The following is a 21,559-nucleotide window of genomic DNA, read 5'->3' on the forward strand; positions in this document are numbered from 1 at the left end:
TTAATTAAGGCCAGTGGCCACGGTGACTGTTAATGAGGTTTGTTGTCTATTGGGGTCACGCCCGAGGCGCTCGCCTGACTCAATCCGGCTGGGCAAGGGGCGCGCTCCGAAAACGGGATACGGTAATGGCGGTGCGGAGCACGGGCTTAAAGGCCATGGTCGGTATGACGTCAAATGCCCCCCCCCCCACTAGAAGCCCGTCTCCGCCCCATGTTCCCGCTCCCGCGGTACGACGACCCCCTAGCTCAGCCGGCACCCTTCGACACGCGATCCCATAGCGCGTGGCGCCTTAGCGCCGGCGGCGCGTGAGGTGCTGGCGCAGGCGGACGCCGCCTCGGTCGCTGCGTGAGCAGCTGGGCCGGGAGGCGGCGCCGCGGCGCATGGAGTGTCGGCGCAGGCGGATGCCGCCTCGGTCGCTGCGTGGGCAGCTGGGCCGGGAGGCGGCGCCGCGGCGCATGAGGTGCCGGCGCAGGCGGACGCCGCCTCGGACGCTGCGTGGGCAGCTGGGCCGGGAGGTTGCGCCGCGGCGCATGAGGTGTCGGCGCTGGCGGACGCCGCCTCTGTCGTTTTGGAGTCAGCTAAGCCAGGAGGCGGCGCCGCGGCGCGTGATGTGTGGGGCGGTGTGACGAGACTGCCCAGGATGTACTCGGCAAGGTGGGCCGGGGGTCGGCGCTGCCGTCGGGGGCACTCTAGCGGGTTACTCCCCTCGGGGCACTCCCCCGCGACCTTCATTACCCGGTGCCGGGCACGGCGGGGTTGGTCCCTTCTCTGCCGGCGTGGCGTGGTGTATGTCCCCGCGGGCTCCTCTTGCCTCGGGGAGGGCTTGCTCTCTGGGGGCTTCCCCCCGCGTCGGGGCTGCTGTGGAGCAGGGGACTTCGCGGGGGTCATGTTTGGTGTCCGTTTCCGGTCCTCCGGGCGGGTGTGCGTAGGGAGGAGTCTCAAGCCCGTCGGCAGCTGTAGTGGCATGTGTGGGGGGCAGGATCTTGTTTACCTCAGTCCGTGGAGCGGGGGGGACGTCGATGCGCACGTCCACTAGGGCCAGTACCGTGTCCTGGTGGAGGGGCGTCTGTCCTAGGGCGTACACTACACATCTCTCCGCCCGCCCCAGGATAGGTGGGGAGGTTCCAGCGCTAAGACCGCGTCTTGCTGGACTAGCCAGGAGAGTCCCAGCACCACCTCCTCGCGCAAATCCTGCACCACCACCGCGGATACACAACTGTCCGATTCTCTGGTACTCACCGCGATCTCAGCGTGTCCCAGCATCCGCCTGGTGTGCATCGTGGTGGCCAGGCGTAGCTCGCCACCGCCTGGTCGTAACGCGCCTGCGGGCACGAACGAGGGCCGCACGAAGACGTCGCTCGCACCGGTGTGGACGAGCGCGGCGGCCGGCTGTCCGTTGACCTCCACGGGGATGCGGAACAAGTTGTCCAGCGGGTGGTCCAGCTGTCCCAAGGTCGGGAGGGCGTGTCCCTCTCCGAGCGCCTGGCTGTGGGCGGGTGCGGGGGGAGGGCGCCCTATACCTGGGGCCGGCGGGCTCGCACGTTGCGGTGGGGGTGGTCTCACGTGCGCCTCCTGGCGCGGCGGCGTGGCGGTTCGCGCCGCCCAGAATCCCCGCGGGCACTCACTGTGCCAGTGACGTACGCCGCGTGGGCACCCCAAGAGACACAGCGGGACGTGTTCCTGTGCCGTGGCGTCCTGCGGCGGTCGCTCCACCCGCCAAGATGGCGGCGCCTCAAAGGCTCGTGGTCCTCTGGGCTGGATTGGGAGTGTGTCCCGTGGTGCCGTGTTCTGCCGGGCTTCCGGTGGGCTGTCATTCCCTCGGGCTTTCGCGGCGGGGCCGCGCTTGCAGGCCCGCTGAAAGTTGCGCTCTGTCTCGCGTGCTTCCTGCACGTACTCTGCTACGCCACCGGCGTGGTAGCGGCGCAGGAAGGGTTGCAGCTCGTCTCTCACCAAGCTCGTGATGACGGGCAGGGCCCCACAGGTCGGTGCCGGGTGAGATGCGGTGGAACAGTCATATTTTCGTGGCTATGAATGCCTCGACTGCTTCTTCGTCCCTCTGCCGTGTCCCATAGAAGTGGGCGGAACACTCGACACGGGGCGATCCGGTGTCGAATCAGTGGCTGAACTCGTTCGCGAATTCGCTCCACGGCATTGCGAATCTGCCCCACATGCTCCACCAGCTCCGGGCGGTCCCTCGTAGCTGATCGCTAACCCGCTCTGTCCATTCGGAAAGGTGCATCTGGCACCCGATTAGGCGCGCTTCGCACAGCCTCAGGAAATCCCTCGGATCCTCATGCGGGGCTCCGGTGAACTCTGGCAGAGTCACTCTGCTGGGCTCCGGTGAACTCCGGCAGAGTCACTCTGCTGGGTAGCAGGGCTCGTGCCAGGTCCTCCAGGGCGAGCCAGGCGCATTTGGCCTCAGTCGTCCCCGGGGCGTGCGTCGCGTGGTCGGTGTGTGAGCTCCAGTCGCTGGCGCGAGTGGTCGGTGGTGCGGCGGTCGCCGGTGTGTGGTGGACCAGCAAGGGGGTGTTGTTCACTGGTGGTGTTCTCGCCTGTGCCTGCGTCTCCGTGCTGTTGTGCCACAGTTCCAGAAGCTCTTCGGTCTTGATCCTGTCCACCATCGCGTTGCGCGGGGCTTCGGTGTTGACAGTCGCTTCGTGCGCGTACGTGGCTCTGTTTACAAACAGACTCCCGGCGAACGAAGAGTGGTGAGGGGGGTTGGCGCGCGCGTTGATTCGGGCCGCTGGCTGAGAGGCGCCCGGACAGCCGTACAAAAGGGAGAGCCGAGACTGGCCACTGCGAAGGGGGGATGCGGATAGCCGTGTGTAGCGGCGGCCGAGAGCGCCCGGACAGCCACACAAAGCGGAGAGCGCGAGGATGTGAAGGTTGATGATGAGGGGGGAGGGGGGTGCGCTGGCGAGGATGTTCTCTGAGAGGCCAAAGGGGAGGGGTGGGGGTGAAAGTGAAAGTTGGCGAGGGTCGGCGCGGGCGGTGAACGCGCTTCCGGGTGGTCTCTTTGTCGCTGCTCCTCTGTGCGCCAAATTCCACTGCGCGCGTCCAAAATGGCAGTCTTCTGTCCCCTTTGTCTGATTATGCTGTGTTTTTCGTGATGTTTGGCTTTAGTTATGCCCCACGTTGGGCGCCATTTGCCGTCACCCGACCTCTGTGAAAGGCCCGGGGGGTACCTGACGGGCGCTACGGGCGTGGCGATGCTCTTGTTGTCCGGAGGGGCGCCAGGCTAGCGGGCTGCTAGGCCGTTGGTGTGGGGTCGTGGGTACTCTGCTCCCACGTGCCCCTCCAGGTACACGGCTTGAATGTAACCTGAATGGTTCTACGCTTGACTGTGAAGGCCGCTCGGCCGTGTGGAGGACGGGGAATTACGGAAAATGATATACGAGTTGGCGAGAATACATTTAATTTGGGAGTTTCACCGGGGGTTCATGTGGGTACACGGTACACTCTACAAGTCCGCTCCGCGGTTCAGTCCCGCTACAAAAATTCTCACCAACACTAAACACAACACTACGTGACAATGGTTACTGCAGCAGTCTCGCGGGACGTGGGACGATGCTCGTTGGAGACGGCCAGCGCCGAAAGTTAACGGAGAAACTTTCTCTTCTTTGTGAGTCGGCGTCAAAAAACTTATATTAATTGAATTTACTCTATGACCAGTTAAAACATGTTCCAGGTGCCCAATTAAAATGTAGCACCTGGTAATTGGGTGCTTAAGGCTTAACAATCGTTTTAATGTATTTAATTATTTAAATTGTGACATCAAGTTGGCGACTGTAAATTTACTAACATATTGTCCCACTGTGAATTGTTTTAGAAGGATTTCTCCTATTCTGACTTGATCATAGTCACGGGCATTTTAATTAAGGCCAGTGGCCGCGGTGACTGTTAATGAGGTTTGTTGTCTATTGGGGTCACGCCCGAGGCGCTCGCCTGACTCAATCCGGCTGGGCAAGGGGCGCGCTCCGAAAACGGGATACGGTAATGGCGGTGCGGAGCACGGGCTTAAAGGCCATGGTCGGTACGACGTCAAAACAAATAACAAAATATTTGAACCTAATGACTCTTGCAAGTAGTGTGATGTGTCAAAATGTTTCAATATACAGTAGACTCCCGAATATCCGGGGTAATGACTGGCAAGGGGCCCACGGGTAATCTAAAAACATGGTTAAAGCGATGACGGGGGGAAAAATGATTTAATTAATTTTTTTTTATCCCGACTGTCGATACAAACACTAACACCCGTCCCTCATAGCAACGTCCAAATTCGTTTCAGGAAAACATTGCACTAATAATAAAAGTGATTAAACAACGTATATTTAAATTACAATAAATATTGAACAGTCTAAATTTAAAATTAAAAAAAAAAAAAATCATGAAATGCTTTGTTTACATAATATGGCTAAGCATTCCTAAGTAGGCGCTAAAAACATTTCAGTTACAAAATAATAATGCTTTTAATATACAAGATATGTTTGATTTCTATTTCTAATAATAGGATTTCAAAATAACAGAAATACTTGAGTGTGTTGTATTATAACACAAAATTATTTAACCTGTTAACGTAATTCCCGACTCTGTTTACAAAGTGCGTTACTGCCTTGATAAGCCACTAGCGCAGCCTGTTTTAATGTCGAGTACCACTCGTTTGCGTTTATTAGACATTACTGTCAAAATATTACTACAGAAAACAATACATACCACACAAAGCAAATGCTGACTTAAATCTATGTGAGCAGTATCAGTCGCGTGAGTCAAGCAGCAGCGGCGCCGTGTCGGCGCTAACCTGAGCCCGGTTCACAAGGTCGCGTGGAACACAAGCGCGCACGGTTAACAGGGGTGCGTTTATCATTGCTCCTACTGTTTTGAAGTTCATGACGCATATTATTACTTACCAACTATGCATGTAACGTGTTTGGCAGCATTATTCGTCGAGAATCACGGCATAAAATGCTCAGTCACATCAATACATTACAAATATAAAAAAAAAGTAAAAAAATTATTTTCGTTTTTATGGTTTATGGAAGTGAAATATGGCACGGTTAATCCGCAAACCAGATAATCCGCACCCGGATATTCGGGAGTCTACTGTACTACTAACTCCAACAGTATTATAAGTGACTAGTATTTTCTCTTTGTTTCAGTACAATAACATATTATCATTACTTTTTCAAAATGTATAGCTACCAGTTTATTTAGTAACGTCTTAAAAATTTATTTTCATACCACAAAGAACACTGTATCTAACTTTTTGCTTGTCTGAAATCTAGAAACTGACCTGTAGTTAAGAAATTGACAAAATGAATAAACTAAACCCCTTCAAAAGTACCTCTCTAAATTGTGGTGTTCAATTCTTTTGGTCCCCTGTAAACATTTGGACATGTTTACATGTTTGTAATTATTGTTGTATCTTAACTTTATGTGTATTTCGTCATCTTAGTAAGAGTAACTATACATTTTTATGTAATGTATGTAAATGCTGAGTTGTGCATGGCGTGACGACCCAAAGATATTCCATAGTTCATCAGTTGACATTGATATTTAGGATATTCTTCTTCTTTATTGAACATTTATTCGAGATGTATTGTTCCGTTTATTACTGACTTCGCATGTAGGTACTGTTAGCTATGGTCTTCGAGTATTGAATTCTCGCCAGGTAAGAAAAGAGGTTGTTTAATTATTCTTCCTAGCTTAGATGCTCGCTGGTCGGCCAATTCGGGAGGAACGAGAGACTTAAGTTTTGAACTGCGGAGTGAATGGACGTTCTCTGTGCGCGTGACAGTTCCTGGGTTCGGGAATTGCGCGCAGAGGACAAGAAGATACGTGGCTACCGCGTAATTAGTTGTTTTTGCAAGTCTTAAGTGAAGGAAGTCTGATTCTTCATCATACAGACTATAGGGAGTCGCATTTCGCAATTAATTTTACTACCGCGTCGGGCGAATATCCGTCATTGTGTGTGTTGCAAGACTTCCGATCATCTTCATGCTGCAGTTCCTGTCTGCGCTGGTGAGAACTGCCCAATCTAAAGATTTTTCAGCACACCTGGAATGGCGTCAACAGTAGCTGTCATCATCAGTATTGCTACTGGATCGTAGTTTAGACTTTCTTTCACAGCAAGACTGCTCGTATATCCTGGAAAGCTGAGGACGAGATCAGTGGTCCGAGAAGAACGGAGTTTCAACTGCCCTCCCCTGAACTAAGCCGGATTATTTCCTTACTAATAATTTATTTATTAGATAGAGGCTCATGCAATTCAATTTAACCCTGGACATTACTGGAATTAGATATCGGTATCAATGGGTCGTCGCGTGCTAGGAAAATTTGTATAAAATTTAGAGTTATCAAAGTTATCATTTTTTTTGTCTTATCTCCTATAATATTACTTAATAAACTATGATGAATTTAAATGTGGTAAATTTATAAACCCGTATGATACTCCTTCACGTTGACCTGATACTAGATCACACCCATTCATTAACATCACAAAATAAATTAAAATATTTAATTACTGATGACCCATCAATGTGGAGTGGAAAACAGTAAATCCTAATTCCAATACATTTAACACAATAACGTGGGGTCCGAAATCTAGCCTAAATTTGATACCCCTAAAGTAATTTATGAAGAGAATTCACTATACTTTCAAATGTTCTGCTGCAACCAGAAAAATGAAGGAAAAAAAGTACACCTCTATTTACATGTAAAAAATATTTTTTTTAATGTTTAACATATAGCAAAATTTCACTGTACTTGTATTATTATGATACTTTCACTACAAAAATAAATATTTAATGAGAACACTGTACTAAATAACACTAAATAACAATGGTTAACATTATGTTTCTCTGAAACAAGAATTCCTCACTGCTGTCAACTGTTCTTCCCTTTTACATTTTTATATTCTGCAGAGCTGATCTAGTGGGTTATAATATTCCAGCCCAGCACTATTTCACATCATTAGAAAAGTAATAAAATACACTGCAACAAAAACAATCCACAGATAGAAATAATGCCAGGCAATTGAAACTTGACTCAATTTACATGCAATTGGCTGATGATGAGAAAAGAGCAAAAATTATACTCATGAAACAAAAAGTATTTTTTTTTTAGTCCAAAATCACTTCATCACTAGTCTATATTTTGACTTACATATTGTATCTCATTAATTTTATAGCAAACCTTTTCATTATACAAAATGTTGATTGTTGTGAAAATAATCTAAAACCACAGCTCATTTATCTTAAATTTTTTAAGCAAGTCTAAAATATTTTAAGTTTACTTAGATAAAAGAAAGCTCTATAGGAAAAAGTGTATTTTTTGGACACTTAAGATTTAATAAAAACCCTGCCTTTCTTTGAAGCCTTCTTCATTTTCTTCTGTTTAACTTCAGTTTTACGTTTCAAGAGATTTTCAGTCCTTTTCTTCTGCTTGTTCTCCTTGGCCTGGTCCACCGTCGTCTGCCGATCCTCCCACTTCTTCTTGCTGCGCTGCTTCTGCTCCTTGATCCTCCTCACAGACTTCTTCAGCAGCTCCACATCGTCCTTCACCTTCTCGCCTTGCGCTCTCCTCAGCGCCTTCTTCCACGCCTCCTTCTCCTTGATCTGTGCCACCAGCTCCGTCCTCCCCACGCCCTCCAGCCTCTGCAGCTTCTCCCGCTGCTTCTGCATCTTGTCCAGCAGCAGCTGGGGGTTCTGGGTCTCCTTGGACCGCTTCTCCGAGCCCGTGAAGTCGAACCTGCTGAACACCATCTTGCCCTCGCTGTTGAATACCGGCTTCACGGGCATCGCCTTCCTCTCCGGCTCCGCTGACGCCGTCATCGCCGGCCTCTCCGGTCGCAGCAGGTTCTTCTTCATCTTGTATGCCTGCTTCCTCTTCTGCTTGGTGATCTTGTGCTTCAACCCCTTCTTCAGGAGTCTGTCTTTGAACTTCAGTTTAACGCTCCCTGAAACAACACACTACACTGCTCTACTATGACAGTATACAAAACTGATGATAACTATGTCATAATGTTATAATGTTTCAACACAAATGTGTGTTCATTTTTTTTTTAATTTACAGAATAGTTAAATACAAAAATTAACACTGCTTTCAGCATTACATAATGCCAAAACCTTTTCCAGAATTTATCTTACATTGAACCCAAAAAAAAATAATGTGAACACATATTGCTTCAGTTAAAATATCTGTAGGTAAATTATGAACTACTTAAATCTTTAGTGTTTTTTTTTTCCTTGGTAAACTAAATCATAAAATATGCAATGTGTGTTGAGTCTATACCTACAGTTCATTCAAGCTGGAAATAACTTGAACAGTTTGAAACAATACATGTTAATGTTTCAAAATGTTCCCCTCAAGAGTAAGCTTACAAGACACTTAGGAGCACCAAACTCTATCCTCTGCACTTCCCCACAGTGCTTACTAATGCTATGAGATGTGATCAGAAAGCCCTTGTTTAATTCGAAAACAGGCAGAAATTTTTAAAAGCAGTTGAGTCGTTAGTGTTTTCTATATTTGTATATGTAAAACAATACTGCCCTTCCCATTAGTAAGAAAGTTATATTTCTGTGCAAACAATTTAACTCTAACCACAAATAAAGTTGGGGAATAGCCTGTTCTAGATATGTAGAAATTCCAATAATTTGGTCAAAAGTGAAAGTTCACTCATAACAACAAGTTATTAGTATGTGTGCAAGTTACACACTTAAATAAAAATATAATTTAATAAAATCCAAAGATAAGATTGAAGAACAAAAGAAGTAAGGTTAAGTATAAAGTATACAACGGTGCACAAATGAATAGATCAGTACCCTAGCAGCAGAATGCTAGACGACACACCACATGACTTCTCTCTGGAACACCTGCTGTTGCTTTACTAATTGTTTCAAGCTGCTATGCAAGGGAAGGGGAATACATTCACTGTGCAGTCTTTAGCAACAAAGATAAAAAAAAAAAAGACAGTACTTTAAATAGAGTTAAGTGGGATGGAAAATTTTGGTTCTGGAAAATTTTGGGCAGAGAAAAACTTTTCCCGTGGGAAATGGGACATAATCGGTAATTATTTGAGGTTATAAAATTCTAAATTTCCATACTATTTGAAAGGAAAAATGTCCTTTTTATTATGTAGGCCCAAATCTAGTAAACGTTATTCACTACAGGAGGCAGATAATTTTTAAGGACCGCTAAATACCACGAACTAAGACTAACCTTACTCAATTTTAAGATAACCATGAACTAAACCAAAAGTCGAATTTGCAAAATAGTAACGACATTAACTTCTATTTACATGCCTAACTATAATTATTCACCTGTTTTAGTTATTTACAATGGCCACATACTCATTCTGCAATATTCCAAACATACAGCCAATTTCCACTCATTGGCACATTATTTACATTTATGTTTGTTACGTTGCTTTCAAGGCACAAGTCGCAACATTTATAGTGTCATAGAGCAATGCAGCAAGTACTCGACTACTGTATGTTCATGGTGATAGATTGATCATAACTATCTATTTCAACATTGTTTCAACTACCGTGTTCACATTTTGTCCAGAGCGTAACAGTTCCCGTATTTTTGTTGATGTAGCCCATGGTTGCAGCCAATTTTGGTTATTTTATTTTTTACCCAAAACTAGTACGTGATATGAGTCACAAAAACAAATGTTTATTATGTGTTTAATATGTCTAAAATTTGTATTTTCAATCATAGACGAGATATAGTTGACTACTGTTTTGTGAAAGTAATAAAGCTACTTAGATTAGAAGATAAAAAAGTCACAAGAGAGCAACATGTTAAAGCAAAAACAAAGAGTTTAAATGTTCTGTTCAAATACCTCTTTTCTCACAATGTAAATAAAGAATGGATCACAGAAGCAAGTCAGCCGGGAAGGGCTGAGACTATGGCATGGTGATTATGAAGAGTTAAATTGATGTACCACCTTAAGTTTTCTCTGAAGATTTTTCGTTAGCTACAATGGTCAGTGGTAAGAAAGTTCTATAGAAGAGTTTCAAACAAGTTTTTTTTTATATAGCACTAGTAGCAAAATTTTCTGTGGAATATTAATGATAATTTGATGATTTTTCTACAGATAAATGGTATTATGTATCAGTAATCACAGTTTTTAAAAAAAAATTTGCTCTTTTTAAAATACAACATACAAATACAAACTCAGCAAAAAAAAAAAACTTTTTTTTGTAACTAAAATTTGAGTTGCCACAATGAATGATTCCCAAAACATTAACACTATTTCAAGGAGCTGTGTGTGACGTATTCTGCGGTAACATCCCAGTCGCTCATAAAGAGAGTCCATAAGCTCGTATCAAAGCCCGGAGGAACCTTCCACTGTAGCACAGGATCTCTGTGGGAACACAGTTGCTGCAAACACTGTGACAGGGCAAGGAGCGAGACAAGATGCCGTGGAAAAACTAATTATACTATGTAAAATCCAACATGCATGCATTAATTGGATCTTTTTTTTCAATGTACAGTCTTATTATGTGTTTAATTTTCTGGAATCTTCCCACTGAAGATATACATAATTTATTTTGAAGTTGACCATTTATCAAAATATAGTTTTATTCGACTTAAATTTTGTGTTTCTATCACTAATTTATTTTTAGCTATTTTAAACATACTTATTTTAAAAATTTCAAGTTGTCTTCTAACCAGGAAAAAGACATTTCTCTCTTGCCAAGTTTTATTTTTTAAGTGGTGTTTTTGAAACAAACCAAAATTACTGCATTAAAGTAATTTATAGCTTGATTTTTTTTTAACCATCACACTCACAGCTGGCATACAAAGAGAGAGTGCATCTGCCCTGGCCTAACTAGACGTGTAGGGACTGCAGCATACTTGACTGAAACTAATTGTTTGCAGCACTCACTTAGATTTGGCAGTATATTTTTAATTAAACATTAAATAAAGATTTTTTTTAAGCAAAATCATTCATGAGACATACTTCACTTGTAAGAAAGCTATTAAAATTTTATTTTCATGGATATTCTTGTGTCAATCAACAATCTACTTCAACTCATGTCAAAATCCATTGAGATCTTACAAAGCATGGCATATATTGAAGTTATAAAATAGAGAAAAAAATATTTACAGCTACAAAAAATTCCTTTGTTACTTTTGATTTTCACGTATTCAAGAATATGTCAATCATCTTTGCTTTGGGATATAATAAATCATGGCAAATTGAAGTTATATAATATTCAAAACTAACTTCAGAAAATACATTTCTGCTATTAATACTTGCTTTTCGACTTGAATTACTTTTCACCTAAAAATTGTTAAAATTATTTTTAGTATATAAATAGTTATAATCTAACAAACTGATAAGCAAATATCAAAAAAGTGTGCACGCTAAATTCTCCCTCAGCATTTGATGATTCTTAAATGGTATGAGATAGGTATTCTCAAAGCATCAGCTGCAGCTATACCAGGTCTGGTACAGTGTGACGTCACACCCGGTTCAACGAAACAACATTGGTGAATTTTTTTTTTTTTGCTGTAGTAATGGGTGCTGTTGAACGAAACAAAGTTATATTTCAGTTCATGTTGGCAATTACTGACAAAGATAATGTAATCAAAATTACCGGCCATCATTCAACAGCAAACATTTGTTTCTAAAAATATTCCAAGTACCTTAGTGTTATAGATGAAATTGCATTCAATAACTATCAAGAATATGTATATTTCTATTAACAACTGGGCTACAGCTTCTATCCTAACGGTTTATGTTGTTTAACATTAAAACCTACGTACCTTTGAGTGTGTTCCGCTTTGCATACAGCTCTTCCAGGCTCTTAGCTCGTTTCGCGTGCTTCTCTCCCTCACCAGGCTTGAAAATTTTAACTGCAAAAAAAAAAATTACCTTTACATGTCGCAAGTACACGCACGAGCGTAGAACACAAGCACGTACGGACACATGGGCACATAAGAACACAAGGGAAGCTGGTCAGCCAACGACGGGAGAGTAACGGAGTGAGGTGGGACTGAGGTAAGACACTTGACTGGCATTCTGGAGGACTCGGGTTCGAGTCCCGGTTTTCCATTCTGAGGTTGGTTTTCTCGGTCTCGTGGAATCACTTGGTTCCTTGCTGCCAGCTATGTCAGACTGTGACCACAAAGGCCCTGGTCATACTGTTTGTGTTTTATTGTCTCTAAATAAGACACTAAGTCCGAAAGTAAAAAAAAAAATTATGTACATAATAAATGCAAACTGTATTGCGAAACATGTGGGATTGACTTTGTAAGCTTTGCATGCTTTCGTGGAGCTACAAAGTTAGGTACGTACATTCAGTTTTCATTCTTCCAACATTTTATTCTTTTTGTTGGTGACTGATCAACTTCAGATGCCATAAATTAAATTTAAAAAAAAAAAACTAAATCACGCCAAACAAAATTTTAACAGAAAAAAAATTATTTTTTTTATAACAACTGCAATGAGCTGCAGAGTTGAATAATTCCTGACAATACAATTAGTCCATACTTGATCGAGCACTTCAGTAAGCCCTACTGTATTTCTCCTCTACATCCAAGGAGAGGTAGCAATGCCCAATGCAGCCGGAAGTGGCAAAAACCTATTTACACAGAGAACCAGTTGTTGTACTCAGTGGTTTGGCATCTTTTATCTGAATCTTTTAATAATTTTTTTTTTTTTGTAATTTTTAACTTATGTTTGTGTCTGCTTTTTTCTCGGAACATTTTAGAGGTGGATATGGCTACATCTTCTACACCTCGACAAGTAAGGCACAAGTAAAATATAAACCCCTGAATATCCTAATGTTTTTAAGAATGACAAAATAAGTGGTCCACAAATAAATATGCTATGTATAGTTACATTAAACGGACATGCTAACATGGCACAAAACTGCACTGTAGGATGGTTAAAATACACATTTTTACAGGAAACTACAGAATGTTTTTACAACCAGTCTGCACACCAAAAGAAAAATCTCAAGGCCAGGCAGGACGCCTAGATTCAAAACATAGGAATTTAGTAAAAATTTGTTCAATGGCCTTTGATATGTGAGAGTTCTAATCTGCTGCATATTAAAAACCTCAACCTTAACATCTTAAAAACTATCCAAGGAGTGTGCACTGAACTATGTTGCACAGTTATAATAATAGTCTCAAAGAAACGTGCATCATGGCTTACTGCCTTGTGTAGAGGGACTGAGCCGTTGACGCAATTCCTTGTTATGCAAATAAAAATAGTAATAATACTAGGCATGCAAACACCTTGAGGAATAATAATACTTCACTAATAAAAATGGGGGGGGGGGGGGAGGAAACAAATTTTTTTTTTATATATAATTTAGAAACCAAAATGTATTTTATTACCAGATTTTCAACATAAAACTAAATGATGGGTAGTAAATTACCATGGCCGAATAACAAAATATGAGGATAGACGTATATTGGTTATTTTACTTCAAACACAGGACTGATACAGGTACAATATCTTAAAATTTACGTTCCAGTTCTTTTTTTACTCTTTACTTAACTACAGAAACTTATAATTAAAAGTAATTAAAACATATATGTAATTAATCATTGTAGTCCACTGAAATACATTTGTTTGTTCTAGTTTTCGTAAATATGAAAACTGTGTGGTACTTAAAAGGCATCACCTCAAAAATATAACACTTTGAACATCTACAGCAATATAAAATACTCTGAATGCTCACATTAGTAAAAAAATTTCAGTTGTTGCTCACATAACTTGTCATAGTAACGAATTATAATTTCTTGCTGTCAAAATTAATTAGTCGTGATGTTATTCTTAAGAAAAAAGAAATGCAGAATCTCAGTAGTTAAATTTATAGATATGAAAATCTTGATCGCAAGAAATATTATGCTTTCTTCCTTGCAAACTATATGTCAACATTTAATTGTATTCTATTTTAATGATCATTTTGTATAGCGTATATAACATTATGAAGCAAGAACAAGTCATGAGAAAATACTATTCAGATATATTAAAATAATTTGAATCAATTAAACAGACTCATTTTCATTTGCTCTTTCCTTTTAATTACGTAACATTTGAGCTCTAAAAAAAGGCAATCTCTTCCATCCATGTTTTCTGCTTCTCTGTACGATCTACATAAGTATCACTGGTTTTGTCCTATAAACATGGTCTGGTTTCTCCGAATCAATCAATCAGCACTGCACTGTGCCAGTGTACTGTATTGTGTGAGCGCTGTAGCCCCTGCCCCGCGCTGGACCGCCCGGCAGCCTAATATCGAGGTCATCTCCAGCTGCACTCCGGCATGCCGGTAGCCAGACCCGTTTCCTTGCCGTCCCTGACTGTGCGTGCCGCTCTCCCTGCTTTACGGTACAGCCGACTCAAACAAAGCCTCTGTGAAAATGTTTTGATTTCAAACGTACAGGATGACTTACCTTTCCTTTGCATGTCTCCAGTCTTGCTGCCTGAATCAGGAAGCAAGTACATCATGTCCTCCTCACCTAGAATCAAGAATCATTACTTTCATGGCTTGTGACACTCAAGACTACAAAACATTTTTAATTCCAATGAGTCAATGCGTTAGTCAAAAACATCTACTTAATTAGTTTTTTACTATAGTTGTGGGCATAGTGTGTGCAAACATTAATGGGGGGAAAAGCCTCTGATTGGCTGGAAATAGAGCGCAGAGGTTAATCGCACACTGAAACAAGTGCGCTCTGTCGGGTAAACGGCAGAACCGACTCGAGGTTAGTACGCAGAAGTCCCGTGAGGGGGGACTAGCGTAAGCCTGGCCCTTATGGGACAACTGGTGCCCTTCTTAATACCAATCACATATAGTCATCTCCTATTCCTCTTTAATCTCAGAAATTCTCTACTATAGTATGGTGGATCTCCTAGCTACATGAGCTTAAAGTCACACCCCTCCCCACCCTGCAACATATTTATGAGGCCTGTTCTAAAATGACACGAACACTGAGACGGATCACATAAATGGATTTCACGGAACCAAGTTTCTACAATAACACGAAGACGGACCCATACAGATTATCTCGGCAATGCTGTGCAACCAATAGAAGCCAATTACTTGGTTACGGTGTATAACGGTTCATTACATACAAAAATAAACAGATGTTCAACGCCGATTGTAATTTTGTTGTTTTTATTTTTTCAAACTAGGATGCATAGACAAATTGAACCCAATGTTTCATTCACTCGTTTCACGCGTACATCTGCCCGTCGAAAACTGCTCACAGTTTGCATGATGTGAATTAACGAAAAATAACGTCCTTCAGTAATCTTTTACTGCAAGTACACGAAATGAGTGCGGCCTTAAACATGACCGCACCCGGCGAAAACGAATTTCGCCCCGAGCCAAAACGCCTACGAAGGTGGCCGTAATTTATAATTATGTCCGAACGAAATATAACAAATAATTAGGTTAATTTAAGAATAGGCCTGGCTCCGACCACCAACGTGAAATTTTCTCTTCAAATGCTTCTACATCATCTGCGAGAAGCCACCGAACGCGACCTACTGGTGCAGCGATCGGCAGACGACTACTGAAATCCTGCCAAAGTCTTCTCCACGCACGGAGTAGACGTCACATGACCTCACCGACCAATCACACGCACGCTTCATTCACGCTTACAGATACAAGCCAATCACAGAACAAGTAACAATACATGAAAAAACCTTGTACATACAGAACTCTGGGCTTCCCCTGATCTGTCTCTTTTCAATTTCACATTGAAATCAGGGACTCCCATTCTCGTTCTCTCTCCCACACCGTGAGACAGCAGTTATCACACAGTTCCCACGCAGTGGGGGAATTACCGTCTTTATCTCGGTTGGCGGGGAAGCACTGTTTCTTTCTCACTCCCACTTACAGGCCTCTCATGCCTCTCTTTCTAACCATCACACCAGCCCAGACACAGTCCGTTGTTCTAGAATCATTCAACACGTTAATGAACATTATAAACAGCAATTATAATACAAATTACTTTACAACATTAAAATCATTTAGAAATAACCTGAAAAAGTAGGGCTAAACAGGCAAAAATCTAGTACAGCGGCTCATTTGTAAATAATTACATAAAAAATAGTAATGATTGAAAATGTCTAATAAAATAATAAATACCTTCTTAAAAACTTAGCAAGTGAAAATAACATATATTAGTATCCATAATTTCTGATTATACTGTTTCATAACATATACATCACTCTAAAAACATTGACTTATTACTGCTTACATATACAAAAAAGAAGTTTAAAAGAAAATTATTTATTTAGGAGGGCAGGGTCTTGCAATGTTACAGGTGGTAGCCATCTTGATTTATGTTCTAAATATGTTAAGAATTGTTTCAAGTAGAATATTGTGTTCTATAACTACTGTGTTATTTATTTGTATTATTTATGTAAATTCTGCCTGGCTATAATTTGAAAGAATATATTATTTTTCAATTAAATTAATATTTTGTAACCTTGAAATGCAATATGATTGGTTGACATATGTTACATTTCCATGAACTGTGGAAGCAGCAGCCACTATAGTGTAATGTTAAGGGCACCATCTGCCCTGGCACACACAGTGTGATTTGAAACCTACTCAAGATATCCGAGATAGGGTTGGTTGACGAAAAGCATTTAAGAATTCACTGAGGGCCATAAAGTACTTCTTAATTAGGATAAAGTTTTTCAACTGCATTTCTGGAAGAGTTAAATTGATAAAAGGCATGTTTTTACATTAATATTTTTTTGGCGTAAAACAACCGGTAAAGATTCTTAAAAACACTTAACGTATTTGCATTACAAACTTTATCTTCAATTCTCTGCCACATAATGTTACGTTCACAGCTTAAAAAATCACAGTTGTCCAAGAAGCAGCAGCGGGAATCATGCTTATTACCCCGCTTCACTAACACACACGCACCTCGACTAGGCGGGCCCCTTAAGGGAGATACGGCTCAGTTTCCGACCATTGTAGAAAGGACTTAACTATCAACATTAAAAAGTATTGTGCGTAATTTTATCCGACTTTCATTTGATCCTAATGGTTTGAAAGTTCTACACAAAAAAAAAAAAACAAATATAACCAATGCAATTAACTTAACCAAAAAACTCACCGTCTTGTTCACGAGCAGAGTAAGGTATGGGAAGCTTTTGCCATAAGTTTAATAAAAACTGGTTTTCTTCTTGCAACAGCTTCCGTAATGCCGTTTCATTAATTTTTATCTTGTTTTTCGCTAACTTTATCTTCATTTTTGACACCCCAAATTTCTCACTTTAACCGAGTAAGAATCAAAATAACCTTAGTCAAGTCTCTCAAGTGCCATGTATAAACATTCACACCACCTAGGGATGTTGGAAAAATATCGATATATCGAAATACCGATATTTTTCATACGATATATTAATATATATCGTCGATATTTTATCAAAGAGATATATCAATATCGATATTTTTCTGCGATATTTCCATTCGATATTAACATAAATAAAGAATACAGCCAATAAAATGTCGTTAACTGCATCTACCGTTTGGAAGTTTTTCAAGAAGATAGACTCTAAAAGTGTATCGTGTAATTTGTGTGGGAAAACCTACAAAACGAGTGGAAACACAACAAACCTAGCACCAGCACGCATTCGTTCAACTGCACAAGAAAAGTAACGATGCCAAAACAAAAAAATTGGTTGTCTGTAAAGTCGGTTTATGGACGATATTTTAACGTGACAATATCATAACAAAACATTGATGAAATGATTACATACTTTTATGAATAAAATTGAATCATTTTTATTGAATTATCACTATTTTGTATGGATACAAAGAAGGAGTGAAATGAAATCTACAATTTAATTCATAAATTTACTTTTATTTGCACTCATTAATTCAAATATGTTTATTACTTTAACGAAGAAATTATTTTAACTATAACTTTTATACATGTTTACTATTTAGCTTCTTCCAATCTGTGTTATTCTGTTAAGGATAGGACGATGATAGGAAAAGTAGGAAACGAATGGGAGTGTTTCAAGGATGATGTGAAGAAAAATGGCTTACCCAACACCAAGATGCAGTCAAAACATATATTTGCGCCACGGACTCTGCAGCAATGTTAGGAGGAACGGGTTAGCAAAGAGCAATGAAAATGTTACATTGTAATGCATGAAAACAGAATTACGCCACGGACTCGGTCTCAATGCTAGGAGGATCAGGTTAGCAAAGAGCAATACAAAATGAGCATAACGGGACACAGCGAAACGGGTCAATGTGCGTAACGGGACACTTTTTCGTGCGTGCAGCCGGCGTTCATCGATTTATTAGACGTCACGTCAAAAATTTAGACACACAAAAATTCTCGATTAACTGATTTTCATATGAATAATTTTTAATTTCAACATTCCATCTAAATACACATTTATATCGATAATTTGTACCAAAAAATATTGGGTTTGTTAATTTTTTTATCTCTAATACGAGATTGAATTTACTGTGGTTAGTTTAAAGTTATTGATACTTTCGTCTTGTAGCATTATCATCACATCTGTGAAACAATTAGAAACTATTTTTTCACTATATGTCTGTGATTGCACCAGACAAAAGATTTCCATCACTATTACATTTAAAAATATATACAAAGTTATATTCTTCAACCTTACATAGCAAAATGCAATAAATCAATGTCGTCTAATTTCTTTTTGCGGTTGTAAGCTTAAAAATAAATAATAAATTATTTTCGAAATCCTCGATATATCGAAATATCGATATATTTTTGCGATATATCAAAATATTACTTCGATATTACTAAAAATATCGATATAATATATATCGATACTTTTCCCGATATCAACATGCCTAACACCACCAACAAAATCAAAGAGAACAAAATACAAATTATAGGAATCCATGATAACTACTCTTTGTTCTACGCAAGACAAAGACTATATGCAAGATGGTTAAAAAATATATATTCTCTAAGCAAAAATATCAACCCAAAAAGAATAAACTCATTATTTAAAAAATGAAGCCAATTTAACTTTTAAAAAAATTAAGATTTAATAAAATACTTAATATGAGTAACGTTAAAAACAGGCTTTGCACCACAAAATTGATACTAAAAAATTATTAGGAAACAAGTAAGCAATTATCGAAATACACAACTAAACCATAAAAGTTGCTGTAAAAAGCTTTAAAAAATTTACAAAAACATTCTTGTTACGCTTTGACTTTCCCTGTAGAGACAGTTCTGCATCAAACTCCTGTCGAAACAAATCAAGGTTCTGAATTTATCCGATGATATCCTTATGTAATAAGTACAGGACCATGACATAAGTAGTAAACAACATGAATATAATTCTGTGATAGAAAAACATGCCTTATTTTTTGCAGAATTTATTTGAAAAATATTTTTTTAAAATGTTAAGATCTTCAGTGTGTGTGTGTGTGTGTTTTTGTATGTACAAAAATGCAAACTGAGTTTAGAATCTGTACCAAACAAATCCTCCTTAACTTTTTATTTTAATGAAATGTAATTTAAAATATAGAAGAAAAAAATTGTTACAGCAGATAGTTTGTTCAAAACTATCCTTTGATTTTCAATTTCCCTTAATTTTAAAATTAGCTTTTATTTTTTACGTTATGGCCATTAAATATTATAGTAGGCCTAAAATATAAAAAAAGAGGAATTTTTGGTTTGTGTTGGTAATATGGTACGAAAAATGGCATTCCGAGCACGTGTTTACAGTATTTCAGTTGTGGTCGGTGTTGGGGTAGGCGGATGGATTTTAGGAACTTTTACAGAAAGGAAGCGGCTTTTGCAGATTTCAGATAAATTTTATGATGGCACGCATGAAACATCGAGCAATTTTTGTTTTCATAAAAATTTCCCAGCCTTACCCTTATGTGGTACTGTCTCAGCAGCATCCCCAATCGAAAATAAAGTGGTTGTTTCGCAACCAAGTATTCTCCCAGCGAGCACAAGAGTGTCTGAGGTGATGTCACACTAAATTGTTACCTTTATTACAGAATCATTTTATTTCTTTCACTTTACTAAATTAATGGGTAATTTTATATAGATGGTATGATTCGTTAAAACGACTGCAGTATTTCAAGTTGTTAAACTGGTAATTTACCGTTTTAATAGTTGTTAATATTCAAAGTATTAGTCTGAAGGAGAGCCACTTTGGGGTGATTATATTTTCGAATACTATAATACTTATATGACATCCCCAGGATGGTATCGCACACGTCATTTACCCCACATTCGTTCGGCAAAAACTCGTTAATAGGGAGTTTTGGGCGGGGAACTGTAAACACAAGTTTTCACGCATGTCATGTTTATAATAATTTAACTTCTGTTACCATAAACTTGAATATGATTCCCCCGGCTCTATTCTATTTTGCGATACCAATATTTATTTTCATAGATGTAATACCTGCAAACGTTAAAATTTTATGCAGTATCGTGAAATATTCAATGGTGTCCTATGTATTACAAAACTTCATGTTTCTCAAACATCAATGTTGCGGTAAATGTCATTAATTATGAGGAATAAAATACCGGTATCATAAAGTAGAATAGTTTGGGTATGACTATTCTACTTCACAATACCCAGGCAAAATTATTTTGAACCATCTCATTTCCAAAATTTTAAATTTGGTATCACAAAATAGAATAGACTGGGTGGGACTGTATTCTACTTCACGATACCCATAAAATAATATTGGAAAATCTCATTTAAAAAAAAAAATAAAGTCTGGTATCATATAATAGAATAGACAGATTGTTACTGTATTCTAGTTCACGATACCATAGAATAATTTTTCGAGATGTCCCTTTTTTTTTTTTTTCAAAAAATTAATAACCGGTTTTCTCTATTTACCTTGAGACTTTACATTAATACCATTATTTACACACTACATACAACATTACATAAACTTATATTTCTTTACCTTTTACATCATTCCAATCTCCTTCCTCGCAACACATCAAAAACATTTACATCACTTACCTTACCTCCTTTTTATTCTCCTATCTTCTCTGTTTCTTCGTTCACCTGACCTCCCTTTTATCCTGCTATATGTTGCAAACTTTCCTTATTTGCTTATTATTTCCAGGGGGGTGCAACTGAACAGGTCGAATAGGGCCACTAAAATATTTGTGTGGTTGTGAAATGCCAACATTAAAAACTAAGTTTTAAATGTAATGAAAACATAGACATTTCTTAAACATAATGACTTAAATAAAAAAGTAATTTTACAGACTTTAGTAGTTCAGAATTTATGGAATGGTGCATTGACGAGGCAACATATTGAGTATTATTTCAAATTATTCTATTTTGGTTAAATATTTCACAATGTTGAATTATCCAGATCTCGCTAGCAATGCTTGCATGTGCACATGTGTATGGGTGTGCCCATGTGTATTATTTGCAATTGAAACTGAACTTATGATTTTCAACACTTATACTTTGCAGCTATGTAGTTTTTAAGTTTTAAAACAAAAGATAAAGCAATGTAACATAATGTTTTGGTTGTTCCGTATTGGAAAATAGATAATATGAAACGCATTG

General features: G+C 39.9%; 2 protein-coding genes across 3 annotated transcripts in view; one reads left to right on the plus strand and one right to left on the minus strand.

The window, feature by feature from the left end:
* The window catches only part of LOC134537826 (endonuclease G, mitochondrial), a 91,171-nt gene that overhangs the window by 58,150 nt on the left and 11,462 nt on the right, over window positions 1-21,559 (plus strand). Inside the window, exon 1 of one of the 2 annotated variants that reach the window (XM_063378675.1) lies at window positions 19,690-19,978. The exons of the other annotated variant lie outside the window; for it this stretch is intronic. Coding sequence (XP_063234745.1) covers window positions 19,694-19,978 — 285 coding nt within the window. The 5' untranslated portion in view covers window positions 19,690-19,693. Of the gene's footprint in view, window positions 1-19,689; window positions 19,979-21,559 lie in introns of those variants that run through there. 2 annotated transcript variants of the gene reach the window in all.
* Window positions 6,706-17,328, minus strand: LOC134537827 (surfeit locus protein 6 homolog). Its single transcript, XM_063378677.1, has 4 exons — window positions 17,110-17,328; window positions 14,422-14,487; window positions 11,779-11,868; window positions 6,706-7,954 (listed from the first exon to the last, which is right to left on the minus strand). The coding sequence occupies exons 1-4, from the start codon at window positions 17,243-17,245 to the stop codon at window positions 7,338-7,340; spliced, it is 909 nt and encodes a 302-aa protein (XP_063234747.1). The 5' UTR covers window positions 17,246-17,328; the 3' UTR covers window positions 6,706-7,337.

The sequence above is a fragment of the Bacillus rossius genome, chromosome 12 (assembly GCF_032445375.1).
Source record: "Bacillus rossius redtenbacheri isolate Brsri chromosome 12, Brsri_v3, whole genome shotgun sequence".
NCBI classification, from domain to species: domain Eukaryota; kingdom Metazoa; phylum Arthropoda; class Insecta; order Phasmatodea; family Bacillidae; genus Bacillus; species Bacillus rossius.